Genomic DNA, 14,293 nt, shown 5'->3' with positions numbered 1-14,293 from the left:
TATATGTTCAATCGTATAATACATTAAGTATGTATTTTTAAGTAAACCAGAGGTGTTGATGATGGCAATAATGAAAGTTCAGCGGCAGACTGTTCTTGGGCTTATGGAGAACAGTCTATTCCTAGGATTCAGAAGCTTCCAAATTTTAAAGACATTTTTTGCAGTGGATCTGTGATCTCATTGATGGGTGAACTCATCCCTCCAACAATGAAGATCACAAGTCATCCAGGCTACTCTATGTGTGCAATTCCTTCCTGTGTTCTCTCTATATATTTTATTTTTTGAAGTTTATTTATTTATTTTTAGTTTCAACATTCATTTCCTTAAGATTGTGAGTTCCAAATTTTCTCCCCATCTCTCCCCTTCCCCCACCCCAAGACAGTGTGCAATTTGAGATAGGTTTAACATGAATGTATATGTAGAGCCTATTTTCACATGAGTCATGTTGTAAAGAAGAATTAGAACCAATGGGAGAAACCATGACAAAAGAAGAAATTTTTAAAAAAAGAAGAAAAAAAAAAAGAGACTGAATAATATGCTTCGATCTGCATTCAGACTCCTTGGTTCTTTTTCTGGATGTGGACAGCATTTTCCATCATGAGTCTTTTGGAGATGTCTTAAATCCTTGCATTGCTGAGAAGAGATAAGCCTGTCAAAGTTAGTCTTTGAACAATGTGGCTGTTATCTGTTATCATGTACAACGTTTTCCTGGTTCTGCTCACTTCACTCAGCATCAGTCCATACATGTCTTTCCAGTTTTTCTGAAGTCTGCCTGCTCATCATTTCTTATAGCACAATAGTATTCCATCACATTTATATACCACAACTTGTTCAGCCATTCCTCAACTGATGGGCCTCCCCCCTCAATTTCTGATTCTTGGCCACAACAAAAAGAACTACTATGAATATTTTTGTACATGTGGGTCCTTTTCCCATTTGTATGATCTCTTTGGGATACAGACCTAGAAGTGGTATTGCTGGGTCAGAAGATATGCTCAGTTTTACAGCCCTTTGAGCATAGTTCCAGATTGCTCTCCAAAATAGTTGGATCATTTCACAACTCTACCAAAATGCATTAGTATTCCAATTTTCCCTCATCTTCCCCAGCATTTAGCATTTTCCTCTTTTGTCATGTTAGCCAATCTGATAGATGTGGTGTGATACCTCAGAGATGTTTTGATTTGCTTTTCTCTAATCAGTAGTGATTTAAAGCATTTTTTCATATGACTGTAGATAGCTTTAATTTTTTCCTCAGAAAACTGCCTATTCATATCCTTTAACCATTTATCAATTGCATAATACTTGTATTCTTGTAGATTTGACTCAGTTCTCTATATATTTTAGAAATGAGGCCTTTATCAGAGACACTGGTTATAAAAATTCTTTCCCTTTCCCTTTTGTTTTTCTGTTTCCCTCCTCATCTTGCTTGCATTGGCTTTGTGCAAAAACTTTCCAATTTAATGTAATCAAAATTATCCATTTTGCATTTCATAATGTTCTCTGTCTCTTTTTTGATCATAAATTCTTCTGTTCTCCATAAATCTGACAGGTAAACTATTTCTTGCTTTCACAGTTTGCTTATAGTATCAGCTTTATATCTAAATTGTATATCCATTTTGACTTTATTTGGCGTGTGGTATCAGATGTTGGTCTGTGCCTAGTTTCTGCCATACTGTTTTCTAGTTTTCCCAATAGTTTTTGTCAAATAGTAAGTTCTTATCCCAAAAGCTGGAGTCTTTGGGTTTATCAAACAGTAGATTACTATAGTCATTTACTACTGTATCTTGTGTACCTAACCTATTCCACTGATCCACCCCTCTATTTCTTAGCCAGTACCAAGTAGTTTTGATGATTGCTGCTTTATAATACAATTTCATATCTGGTATGGCTATTCTCACTGTATTTTAAAAGGAAATCATTTGTAGCATATGAAAGGACATCTCTGTTCCCTGATCCAGGCAGTGACAATTGTTTAAGTGAATGTATTTTGAAATGATGGTTGTGTAGGTGGACACAGGCTACCATTGTCATATACTTTGACTGTATAACATTTACTGGAGTGGTGTCTATGATGTATTCATTAAAGTGAATTATTTAGATTCCAGATATAAATGTTCTCTGTGTTGCCATAAATAACCAGAATGAAATCTGGATATCTGTGCATGCATTGCTTTTTGGCAGTTGTCTAACTGAATTATTACTAATGGATTTTTCTCTTCTCACATCCTATTCTCTCCATGCCTTTCGTCCCCTTGCACTTCACTCTCTTCTCATGCCTTGGCACCTTTCGACTTCCCCAACTTGCTGCATTTTCCGGCTGCCTCCTGCTCTCCAGTGTGACCAAGATCAGTGCATTCAGAGCACCAAATTCGTTTTGCAGGCTGCAGCTACACCGTTGCTCCAGAGCGAACCAAGCCTAACCAGTGAGGAGCTCCCTTTGCCAGGAAAGACCACACTGGGCACTCCCTGTGCTACCTTGTCCCTGGGGCAACCAACACCACCCTCCTCCATGCCCAATCTCACATCAGAAACTGTTTTGACAGATATGATACCATTGAAAGAGGAACATGATGGCCATCAGTTCCTTACACCAGAGGAAGCCCCCTCGCCCCCTGGTATGTTGTCAACAGGCAGTCCTATCACACATAGTCACACCCTGCATGTCCTAAGCTTGGCCAGCCAAGACTCATTGCATGAAGACTCAGTACGTGGCCTTGTAAAGCTCAGCTCAGTCTGACCAATATGGACCATTGGCACGGGGGTGGGGGGAGGCGCAGTGCACTTTTCCAAGGACTTTGCTACTCTCAAGATCAGGTGTGGAAGCCAACAAAAGAGATCTTCCCAACACTCCATATTCTAATTCCATCATGGCCTCGGTGGTGAGGACACCCTGTTGTGGATTAAATGAACGTCTAGAAAGTAGATGGATCGATTTCAGGGGGCATTTGGGGGCAGGTCCTAAAGCTCATAATTTTGTCTTATTTGACTTTCCTTCCCTTTCCCCAATTTTTCCTCCCCTCCCACCCTTAATAAAAACTGAGATTGATACCAACAGTCCCGTTTTCTGAAGCCTTGGGCAAGTGGGAATTTCCCAGCAGCTGGAGTCACATTTCTAAATCTTTATTGCAGTAGAAGAAAGATCATGGGATATAAATGCCACACTCTGTGTTCTCCATTGTTGTAATACGCACTGGTTAAGGGTTTATGATATTTTGTGGCCAGATTGAAATACATTTAAGTGTTGTACTACTAATATTTGAATCAGACAATTTCCATTCTGTTTATTAATAAAAAAAAAATTTAAGAGAAAAAGAAGAAAAAAAAGACCAGCTGTGGATTTACATACCACACTGTAGTATGTGTTACAGTTGTGTTGGTATCGATGAGAAGTGCTGCAGTTTTTTTCAGTTGTGACTTTCCAAGTTCAGTTTTGTTGAAGGACAGTTATCAAACTGAAACCAATGGACAATGTTATCATTTCTCAACCATTCAACTTTATTATCTATGGATAGGTGGTACCTATAATACCCTGGGTTTTATCACATTACTTATCATTTAATCTTCTGTTAAATAGTTAGATTAGGTATTGTGTTGTGCCATGCCTGCCGGGGATTAGTCACTCCCCACTGTGGGTGAGATTTCCAGTGGACATCCAATAAAAATGCCATCCTCCATTTCTCTGGATCTACGTAAAGTTATCCTTATAAAGCCTAAAGGATAAAATCATCAGGAGGACCAGTGAAAGGTTTGTGGTTGTTGAAAAAGACTGGCAGGGAATAAGCCTGGATCCACAGTGAATCAGATCAATGAATGGTATCATATTGATGGGAAGGTTTCTTTGGTAGGAAGGTGACTTCCATCCACTTCCTAGCACCTATCGTCTACTTATGGCTTGTTATTTAGGGAATTAACTTGTATTTGCATTTTGTAAAGTTCAATGCTGCTGTAGACCCAAGATAAAGGAGTTGTTCAAACAGGAGATTGACTTTCTTCTCTGTTCATCCTGTTCTGGGTGCTGAGGGCAAAGGAAAGAAAACGGGAACCTATTAGAGGTGTCAAAGAGTTAGTCAAAGGGACCTGTGGGAAGTGTGTGTGGAGATCCTGAGGGGGTCATTCCTTTTAACTAGGCCATTAATCAGAGTAGAATTAGGAAAATTACCAACTCATCCCTTTCAATTTATAACTTGGGGCAGGGATTGGGGAGGACATTGGATTTTGTTTATGGAAAAATTCAACTCAGGGGCAATTGCAGGGGACCCAATTTGTTATTGAGAACTGTGCCATGTACTCTACTTGCCTTCCACTTCAGATGATAATGCCTGCAATGATTTCTTCTCAGGACAAATTAAATTCTGCAAGCTCAAAATAATGCTCTCTGTCCGTATGACTGGCTAAAAGACAAGATGCATTTATTATTGATCAAGAAGCTCAGACACTTTGAATTAATGGGATAAGGCCATTTCCGCTAATATAAAGTGGAGAAAAATGACCATCTGGTCTGAAGAAAAGGGAAAAAAAAAAAGCACAATTTGGGTCCTGGAACAAAGCTGTCTCTGCTGGCATTGAAGCCACACCCAGATCTCTCCTCTTCTCATGACATTATACTTTTTGATTTCTCTCACTCTGAGAATATGTGATCCTGTATTTACTGGTGGTGCCCTCACCACTATCACCACTCTTACTCTTTACATTGGCAAGTAGAAAACAGAAAAGATAAATCACAAGAGCAGTTTCTGGTTTCCTAGATCTCCTGACCACTCCTTCCTGCTTGCAGACTAGAAACTCGTACACCTGTCTTTGGAAGAATGAAGAAGAGGTGGAAGCAATTTAGGGCTATGTCAAAATGTGATGGGCTGCCTTGGGAGACGAGCTCCCCTTCAACAGAGGTGTTTAGGCTGAGGCTCAGTGAATGTTGTTTGGGGATGGTGTGGAAGAGTTTCAGGCACAGGTTGGAAGAGATGCCTCTACGTTGAGATCCTGTGATTCTGAGGCACTCCTAATCAAAAGGTGGCACAATTCCACAAGAGTCTTTGCACAAATACTTAAGCCCACCCATCACCTCCACTCACTCTTTGTGAAGAAATAAAACAATGTGCCTTCTTGATGTGGTTCCCAAAAACAGGTGAGAGGACAAAGGCAGCATGGAGAAGCAGCCTGCCATCATGGACAGAGCCTTGGCCCTGGAGTAAGTAAAGTCTTAGTTCAAATCCTGCCCCAGACACTTACTAGCTGTGTGAACCTAGACAAGTCATTCAACCTCTCAGCCTCAGTTTCCTCATCTGCAAAAGGAGGGTAATAATAAATAACACCTACCACACAGGGTTGTTGTGAGGATCAAATGAGATAATATATGTAGAGTGCTTTGAACCTTTTAAAGCATGATAGAAATGTTAACTATCTAATTAACTAATTAGTGATGGAAAGAATTCTGAATTAACATCTGGGAGGCCTGAGTTATGGTGTATGACCATGGGTAGGTCAGTTTTACTTGCCTAACCTTCATTTTCCTATCTAGACTAGAGTATTTCTAAGATTTCTGCCAGTTCTAACGTTCAAGAGTTCTGTGATTTTTCTGGGACCTTATTGGGAGAGTCCCTGCAGAATAACAATGAGTCCTTATCCTCATGTATAGGATATTCATAGAATGCCTTTTTTTCTCCCCTCTATCCTTATCCCTCTCCTCTACCTTCTCCACTAACCAACCACTACATTATTTATCAAACTCTGCTTTCAAGTGAGCATGGCTATTCAGGATTTACTATGCTATTAAAACTTGGACCGTTATCGAAAGAGCCATTTCTCCGGGGTAAGTGAATCTTAGTTCGTGCAGCCTGCCTTGAGGGATACTGCCCCCCTGCACTGTGGTTAAGAGGAGAAGTAAGGGCCTGAGGATTAAATGCATCTGTGTTTACACTGGCTGTCCCCTTCCTATTGGTCCCAAGATTTGCTTTCTGGAAGCTTGAATGTCCTTCACCATCCCAGGATGATATGACCTAGTCTATATTTTTAGATATTTGAGTAATTCAGGCAAGCTATAATCAAATATGTTTTGATATTTTGCAAACTACCAGTGTCATAGATTGATTGTTTGCTAGATACAGTGAAGTAAGATAAATATTTTACTATGCTGCTAAAACTTAGACCATTATCTCATGCACGCACAAGCTTTGTTGTTTAAAGATTCATCTGCTTTCAGTTTTCCCAGGAAAGCTGGGGCAGGATATATGCTGCCCAGGCTCTTTGATAGGATGGCTGAGTTTCATCCAATTACCCCGGCTTCTGAAAAGGAGGGCGGACGAAAGCATCATCAGATCTGTAGACAGTCTGTGCCTGTGAGAGCTCAGTGACAAGGCTCTCTGGTGCCTCGGGAATTTGCTGTCACATTCTGTCCTGCAATCAAGCTGAAATATGACAGGTTCCTTTTTTTTTTCTTTTTCAAGTGGTCCAGTCTATAAGAATGATGCAACATCCTCCTTAGAATCTTCTATTTTGGACATTTCTAGTGCCCCGAAAGACCTATTGCTAATCTCACAGGCCACGGCCAATTATAGCACCCCATTTCATTGTTTTCTTACCCTGTTGATTTTATGATTGGCTCATCAGGGTTAAAAATGCAAAGTAAATATTAGGTTGTTTTCCACTTTGTAATCTCATCCCAGGCCCAAGTTTTTTGTTGTTCTTTTCTCCTCACTCCATACCTCTTATAGATTTGGTTATTATTTAGAGGTTGCATAGTATTGTTGAAAGAACACTGGATTTGAAATCAGAAGAATGAATTTGAATCCCTCCTATGCTACTTATAACCCCTATGACCTTGGGCCAGTCATTTAACTTCAGTGAGTTGTAGTTTCCTCCTCTGTAAAATGAGATTAAATCAGATGCTCTCAAGGTTCCTCCCAGGTCTAAATCCTATGATCCAACACCTGCCCCTTCTCCCAGCTACCAACCAAACCGCACACTTCACTGTGTTCTATCAGGTCTCCCTGGCACTGTTGCCTTGTGAGGACATCTACTGGAAAACGCAGAGAATTTTCTGAGAGTTTTCCCATTCAGTGGCTCCTGAAGGGACTGCAGTCAATCCAGCTTGCAGAGGAAAAGCCCAGGCTGCCCTTATCACCTTCCCCCTTTCCAAACTGAGTCCCAGGAGCAGAAGGTTTCCATGGACTTTAGTTCTCTCTCCTAGAACTTGGTCCATAACGAGGGAGAGGGTTAGGATTCATTTGCTCTGGGGGAGGGGGGGTGTGTGGGTGTGGGTGTGTGGTGTGATGTTTTTTCATGGCTTCCTGGCAAGGTATCAAGAATTTGGTTTTATAATCCTGAGAGATGTTTGAAAAATTGTCTTATTTTTTGTGATAGTCTTGAGGAGAGCCCAATGTACACATTATTTTATAGGGCAGGAGGGGGTGGGAGAAGGAAAAGGGATAGAGAGGGAAGAGAAAAAAAAAGAGGGAACAAGTTTTGAATATTGCTGCCTTATGACTGTTTTGAAGCTGAGCCTAAATAAAAGTCATGTTTACAATTCTCGTCATCAAATATCTGTGAACCTGTAGAAATCTAGTGTTTTCTTATCCAAAAGGGAGAGGCTTTAAAAATACATTACCTGCTCCTCCACCCCTAAGTACGTGTATAAAATTCTAGCTCCTCTCATGGTATTCTACTAGGTGCTTTCCATATTGCTTCCTAAAAGATGGCCTCTAACTTGTTTCTTTCAAATATGTCCCTTTCCATCTTTTAAAATAAGTTATCATGAATAGCTTAGATTACTTACAACATTGTTCTCATTGTAATCATAAATGTCTAAGACCATTATGTTTTTTGTAAATCACTGAATCCTCTAGCAACTTGCCCATTGTCCATGGTCCTGATAATGCAACCAAGATGGATTTCCAAATACAAGTGGTTACTACATTAATTCAGCCATTAAAAATAATTGTGCAGATATAAGATTAGATTGCTTCTGGAGCAAGTGAATTTGCAGCTGCCACAATGAGATGAATGACTTCAACTGGAATTATTTTCAGATCTCATAAACCCCAAGAATTATATGCAGAATGAGTTGGGGAGCAGATGGACATTTTGTGCTGTTGTGAAGATTTTTTTTCCTTTCATTAATTGTTACATTTTAAAAAGAAATGTGGTATTGATTTATGGAGTTCTGAATCAATGACTGTCTTAATTGTCCTTGCTATCTTAACATGCACAGTTAAACTGAGAGGCCATATGGTCCATCCAATGAAATTTGTTTTGCACTGTTCTGTGTGAGTGGAGATTGTTTTAGCCTATGGTGGAATACGACTTGGAAGCTCTAAAGCCCTTATTCTTGGGGACAATTTTGGTTCGTGCTTTATTCTAATTGAACATTCTGGTATACCTAAAAATATAAAAACCATTCGTATATTTAAGGCTCTGAAGCTGAACAATGAAAGACATGTGGGCCATGCCAGTGTGTATTTTCAGAGATGTGTATGCCTATCTAAGTGCCTCTTTGATGTTTTAATCAATGCTTGCATAATTGATTTTTAAACCCACTGAACTGAATTAAGACAACATTTTTCCTGCCTCAATAAAAGCTGTTCATGGTGTCGAATGTAAAACCTCCATCTCTCTCAACACACGTTATCACAATAAGTCAATCTAATTATAGTCAGGTCTACATGAGACAAAATGAAGGGCAGGGATGGCATGTACATAATGAATTTGGACTGTATAGACATGGCCCGGTCTGGATAATTGATGGAAACCTATGTTGATTGTTTTTTTAGTCCCAAATTAACTAGATTGATTTTTCAAAGATTCTCAAATTTTTCATTCACAGAAACACTTCAGCAGAGTAAACCACCTAATAAATCCATGTCTCTTCCTATTTGGCTTCTTCTCTCTCTGGCTCTGTCCCTCTATCTGGGTCTCTGTCTTTCTGTCTTCTATTCCCTCTATCCCTTTCTCTTGCACAAACACACACGCACACACGCGTGCGCACACACACGCGCGCACACACGCAGGAAAAAACCACATACATAAATGCCATCAGAATTAGTTAAGAAACATCAACTACACGCCATTAATAAATTATCTTGTCAGGCAGAAGATAAAGCATAGTGTATCATATTGTAATCCTTTCTTATCCTTCTTTACTTTCAGCAAGGACTTTCCCTCCTACTTTCTGGTGAAAAAGATACTATCCTTTGGGAACTCACTCATCCACCCTCTTCTCCACCTTTAAATATCTCTTTCTTCTGCTCTTTGTTTTCTTTGCAGCCCTCTCAGAAGAGATGACCTTTCTCCTCTTCCAGATTAATTCCTCCACCTGTTGCTTTAATCCCATCCTCTCCCACCTCCTTTAGGACCATCTTGTTCCATCAGCCATACCTCTATTTTACATGATCAGTCTCTCCCTTTCCATTGGTGCTTGCCCGTCTTTCTCAAAACATTTTCAGTTTCCCTGCATCTTATTTTGACAAATGTTCCTCTCCCCTATTATTCCCTTATACAACCAAGTTCTCTATCTAAATGTCCTTATATCAATGCTATTATTTCCCAGCCCACATTCTTTTTTCTACGCTGTTTATGGCAGTGCTGAATCAGGACTTCCTGAAATTCCATCAGGGATGTCATTGAAGTGATGCCTGCAAGAGGCTGAATTGGGTGGTATCAAAATCCCTTCAAATTCTAAGTTTCCACAGGACCATGAAACTAGTTCTTCCTTCAACAATGTCTTGGTTTTTCTCTCTGTGGTCACTTCTCTCACATTTGTTGGTCTCACTTCTTCCTGGCCCCAAACTAGCCCTCCAGACTTCTCTTAGTCCCCTACACAAGTCTTCCACTCAAGCAAAACTAATTTCTTCATCTGCCCAAAACTAATTTTTGTATTCCAGTGGATCTGTGGTTTCATCATTATGGTTATTCCTTCCAGTGGTGCAGCTAACCAGCCATCCATGTCTTTATGAAATACTTGTCCATATACTCTGATAAATCTTCCACTGGAGGCCTTCCTCTAGTTCTCTTGGTATCACCTGCCTATCAAAGAAGCATAAGTACTGTACAGTTTTCCTTCGCTCCTGATATATTATCAGCCCACATCTTTTTCGGATCATAGATCTTTTCATTGACATCATTGACACCACCGTTCTTAACTGGCCATGTATTGCAGCCTCCTCACACCCACTGTGAACCTCTCCATTTCCATTTAGTGTCCCTCAACCTGAATTCTTCAGAGACTGGCGTATTCCATGATTTGCAATATTACCAGAAGAATAATGATTTTTTAAAAGATAGGTCTTTATTTCAGAGAGAAGCTTGAGTCATTAAAAGAATGGAATGGGAAACGCATTTATTTAGAACCTACTATTTTCCAGGCACTAAGCACTTTACAAATGTTATCTAATTTGATCTTCACCGTATCCTTGTAAGGTAGATGCTGTTAATATCCCTATGTTACAGTTGAAGAAACTAAGGCAGACAGATGTTAAGTAACTTCCCTAGGATCGCACAGCTAGTAAGTGTCTGAGGTTAGATTTGAACTTGGGTCTTACTATCTCTAAGCCCAGCACTCTAGACACCGCATCACATAGCTGCCTACACAATTTCCCAAAGGCAGTCTAGCCTGTTCTCTTCCAATTCAATTCTGGAACCAGTTCGTTACCCGTATGCAGTGTCTATCTGAGATATACATACAGACAGACCAGATCTAGGAGTTCTCCATCCAACTGGACACCATGGTCTGGACAAAAGGCTTTCCTTATCCACTTCTTTTCCTTCTGTTTGTTATTTCTTCTGTATATTGTTAGGTTAGACTTTTGAATTATTATGAATCTAATTTGGAAAGCCCTGCACTGTTCTGGAGTTTCACACCATCTGTATAATGCCATCTGCAAGGTCTTCAACTGCCTTTCCCCTCACTAATCTTTTTCTGAATTCATACTACTTGGTCTGTTCCACATATTTATCTCTCTAATGCTATACTACTTTCTATTGGTATCCATCTTTCTACGTATATGGCCTCCATCCGTTTGACTGAATTCTTTGTGGTTGGGGACCACGTTTTAATACCTCTTCAGAAAATCTCAGTTGAAAGACTCTTAGAGGGCATCTAGGTAAATCCGTACTAGATCAACAATCTTGGGTACAACCCCTTCAGTGACACTTCCTGAGGCAGATTCTTGCATCTCTATTTTTCTTTTGAGGCAGTCGGGTTTAAATTACTTGCCCAAGGTCAGATAACTAGTGTCTGTCTGAGGCCAGATTTGAACTCAGTTCCTCCAGTGCTCTGTTCACTTTGCCACCTAGCTTCCCCTTTCATTTCTAATTATCAGAAAGTGTTCCTCTACATAGAGACAAAATTCATGTTGCTGCGTTTTCTACCCATGTCTTCTAGTTCTTCCCTCTCAGACCAAGCAGAATGAGTCGAAGCTTTCTTCCACATGACCACCCTCCAAATATTTGGAGGCAGCTACCCTGATTCCCCCTACATTGTGTCTTTTCTAGGCTAACCATCTCCAGTTCATTCAACTGGTCCTCACACGGCACAGTTCTCTGCATCCTCACCATACTAGTCACCCTCTTCTGGAAACACTCGATTTTGCCCACATCCTTCCTAAAATTTCTCATCCAGAAGTGAAGGCAATATTCCAGATGTCATGTGACCAGAGCAGAGGATCACTGCCACTACCCACTAGCTGCAAGCACGGTGCTTGGTATCAAAGGTGGCTTTGGATAATCCTTTGATGATTTAGTTATTACACGATCCCACTGCCTACAAGATTCTCATTGTCAGAACCCCTCAGCTCCTTGGCTTAACCTCCTTGGATAGGTACCCACCTCCATTTCACTTTGTGCCTCAGATCTGAGCCAAATGTAAAGAAACCAAGGGTCGAAAGTTAAATCTAATAATAATAGTTAACATGCACATAGCACTTTAAAATTTGCAAAGCACTTTACAACTTCATTGGATCCTCACAACAACCCCAGAAGGTGGGTTACTACTACTGTTACCCCCGTTTTATAGATGACAAAACTGAGGCAAACTGAGTAAGTGAATTGCCAATGGTCATATAGCTAGTCACTTTCTCAGGTCAGATTTGAACTCAAGTCTTCCTGACTCCAGGTCTGGCATTCTATTCACATTGCATCACCTAGCTGCTCTATAGAGAGAGCCCATTTGAAGTGGGGTTCCAACTCCCAGTTTTACTGAGAGGATCAAGATCAGAATTTTCTCTGCAGTACTCCCAATGCTAAGTAATATTTTGACTTTATTTTTTTTGGTGAGGCAGGTGGAGTCAAATGACTTGCCCAGAGTCACACAGCTAATGAGTGTTATGTGTCAGAGGCCGGATTTGAGCTCAGGTCATTCTGACTCCAGGGCTGGTGCTCTATCCACTGCCCCACCTAGCTGCTTCACCCCCTTTTTAAAAATTTATTTCTTAATGTAAATTAAACAGAAGTTTTAATTCCTGCCTTTTGTTGTCACCAAATTAAGGCAACAAGCATTTATGAAGCATCTACTATGTGCCATGGACTGTGCTAATCTCTGGGTAGCTTGGTAAAAGGTCTGATTATAGTTCAACCTGTGGTCCTTCTAAACTTTTTGATTCTGGTTCAATGGGGCTTTTAAGAATATGGGTTATAGGGGCAGCTAAGTGGTGCAGTGGATAGAGCACTGGCCCTGAAGTCAGGAGGATCTGAGTTCAAATCTGACCTCAGACCAAACACTTGACACTTACTAGCTATGTGACCCTGGGGAAGTCACTTAACTTCAATTGCCTGAATAAAAAACAAAAGAATATGGGTTATGTTAAATTTTAAGATATGACTTTGGTTATGTTATTTGGGGATTGAGTGCATTTTCTATTAAATAAATATTTATTGAGAATTAGCAAGAAAAGTGTTATAACCTGTCTATTTTATTTAGTTTCACTAGAGCACCAGGTCTGAAGTCAAGAAGACCCAAGTTCAAATTTGGCCCCAGACACTAACTAGGTGACCCTGTTTTGCCTCAGTTTTCTCAGCTATAAAATGAGCTGAAGAAGGAAATGGCAAACCACTCCAGGATCTTTGCCAAAAAAACTCAAATGGGGTCATGAAGAGTAGGGCACAACTGAAATGACTCAACAACAAAGAAACAGTTCCCAATAAAGTCATTGTTACAAAAGTCCATTTGTATGTCCCAGTTGTGTTTAGAACTTAAAACAGAATTTTCAATTAAAAAAGGTGTTATAAATGGTAGTTGGGTTTCTAGGCTATTCCACAAAATCTACTTAAGGATGAGGTAGTTCAAATAGTACTAGTACTGGCCCTGAGCTCAAAGTTCCCTTAATCTTGTCTGGACTCCAACGCCTTGATCTCAGCTCTGAGTGCCTCAGTGTCCTAAAATGGGTTGGGAATGGGTATGGGCTAGACAGAGTCTTTGGTAACTGGACACTGCCTTTAGCAGTGTTTGAAGAGTGGATTCTAGCAATGACAGAATGGAAAGTTGGAGATAGAGGGAGGAAAGAACAGAGTTGGTATGTGAGCTCTTCAAAATTTATCCATAAATATTTATAAAGTACTTACTACATGCTAGGCAAGGAGCCCCTAGGTGGTACAGTGGATAGAGCACCAGGCCTGGAGTTAGGAAGATCTGAGTTCAAATCCAGTCTCAGTTACTTACTAGCTGTGTGACCCTAGGCAAGTCACTCAACTCCCATTTGCCTCTGCTCCTTATCTGTAAAATGGGGACATACTAGAGAAGAAAATGACTAACTACTCCAGTATATTTGACAAGAAAACCTCCTTAGACGATGTAGAATCAGACAACTAAACAACACGTTAGGTTCTAGAGATACAAAGAAAAGTCTAGACAGTTATATTCTATTGCGGGAAAACATGCATGCACATACAAAACTGTATACAGAGTGCACACACAGAAGCTACACAAATTAGTTTTAGGAAAGAGGACAGCACCAAAAGTGGGGGCAGAGAGGCGAGAAGGGGACAGGATCCTACAAAGTCCTGAAATAGGAGTTGACTTCAGTTGAGATGTGAAGCAAACAAGGAATCTTAAGAAGTGGAGATGAGAGGGAAAAAATGCATTCCATCCGTGGAAGTTCAGCTAGTACAAAGACACAGAGACAGGAGGTAGACTATTTTATGGAAATCACTGAGGAAAATCAGGAAAGTCAATGGGGTTGGACGATAGTGTATGAAGGGGAATAATGTATGATAAGCCTGGAAAGGTAGCTTGGAACTAAGCTTTTAAAAACTTTAAATGCCCAGCAGAGAAGCTTGTATTTTATACTAGAGGCAAATACAAACAACTGCA

General features: G+C 40.2%; 1 protein-coding gene across 5 annotated transcripts in view; it reads left to right on the top strand.

Annotated features, from left to right (window-relative positions):
- The window catches only part of ZDHHC14 (zDHHC palmitoyltransferase 14), a 313,260-nt gene extending 310,206 nt beyond the window's left edge, over window positions 1-3,054 (top strand). For 3 of the 5 annotated variants that reach the window (XM_020986680.2, XM_020986675.2, XM_020986676.2), the window contains one exon: window positions 2,336-3,054. In XM_020986680.2, coding sequence (XP_020842339.1) covers window positions 2,336-2,737 — 402 coding nt within the window. In that variant the 3' untranslated portion in view covers window positions 2,738-3,054. The remainder of the gene's footprint in view (window positions 1-2,335) is intronic. The other 2 variants (XM_020986677.2, XM_020986679.2) reach the window with 1 other exon arrangement.
- The last annotated feature ends 11,239 nt before the right edge of the window (window positions 3,055-14,293 follow it).

Source organism: Phascolarctos cinereus, unplaced genomic scaffold, assembly GCF_003287225.1.
Source record: "Phascolarctos cinereus isolate Bilbo 61053 unplaced genomic scaffold, phaCin_HiC Scaffold_5;HRSCAF=322, whole genome shotgun sequence".
Classification (NCBI taxonomy): domain Eukaryota; kingdom Metazoa; phylum Chordata; class Mammalia; order Diprotodontia; family Phascolarctidae; genus Phascolarctos; species Phascolarctos cinereus.
Note: the sequence above shows the minus strand (reverse complement) of the source record. Positions and strands in the feature narration are given on the sequence as shown.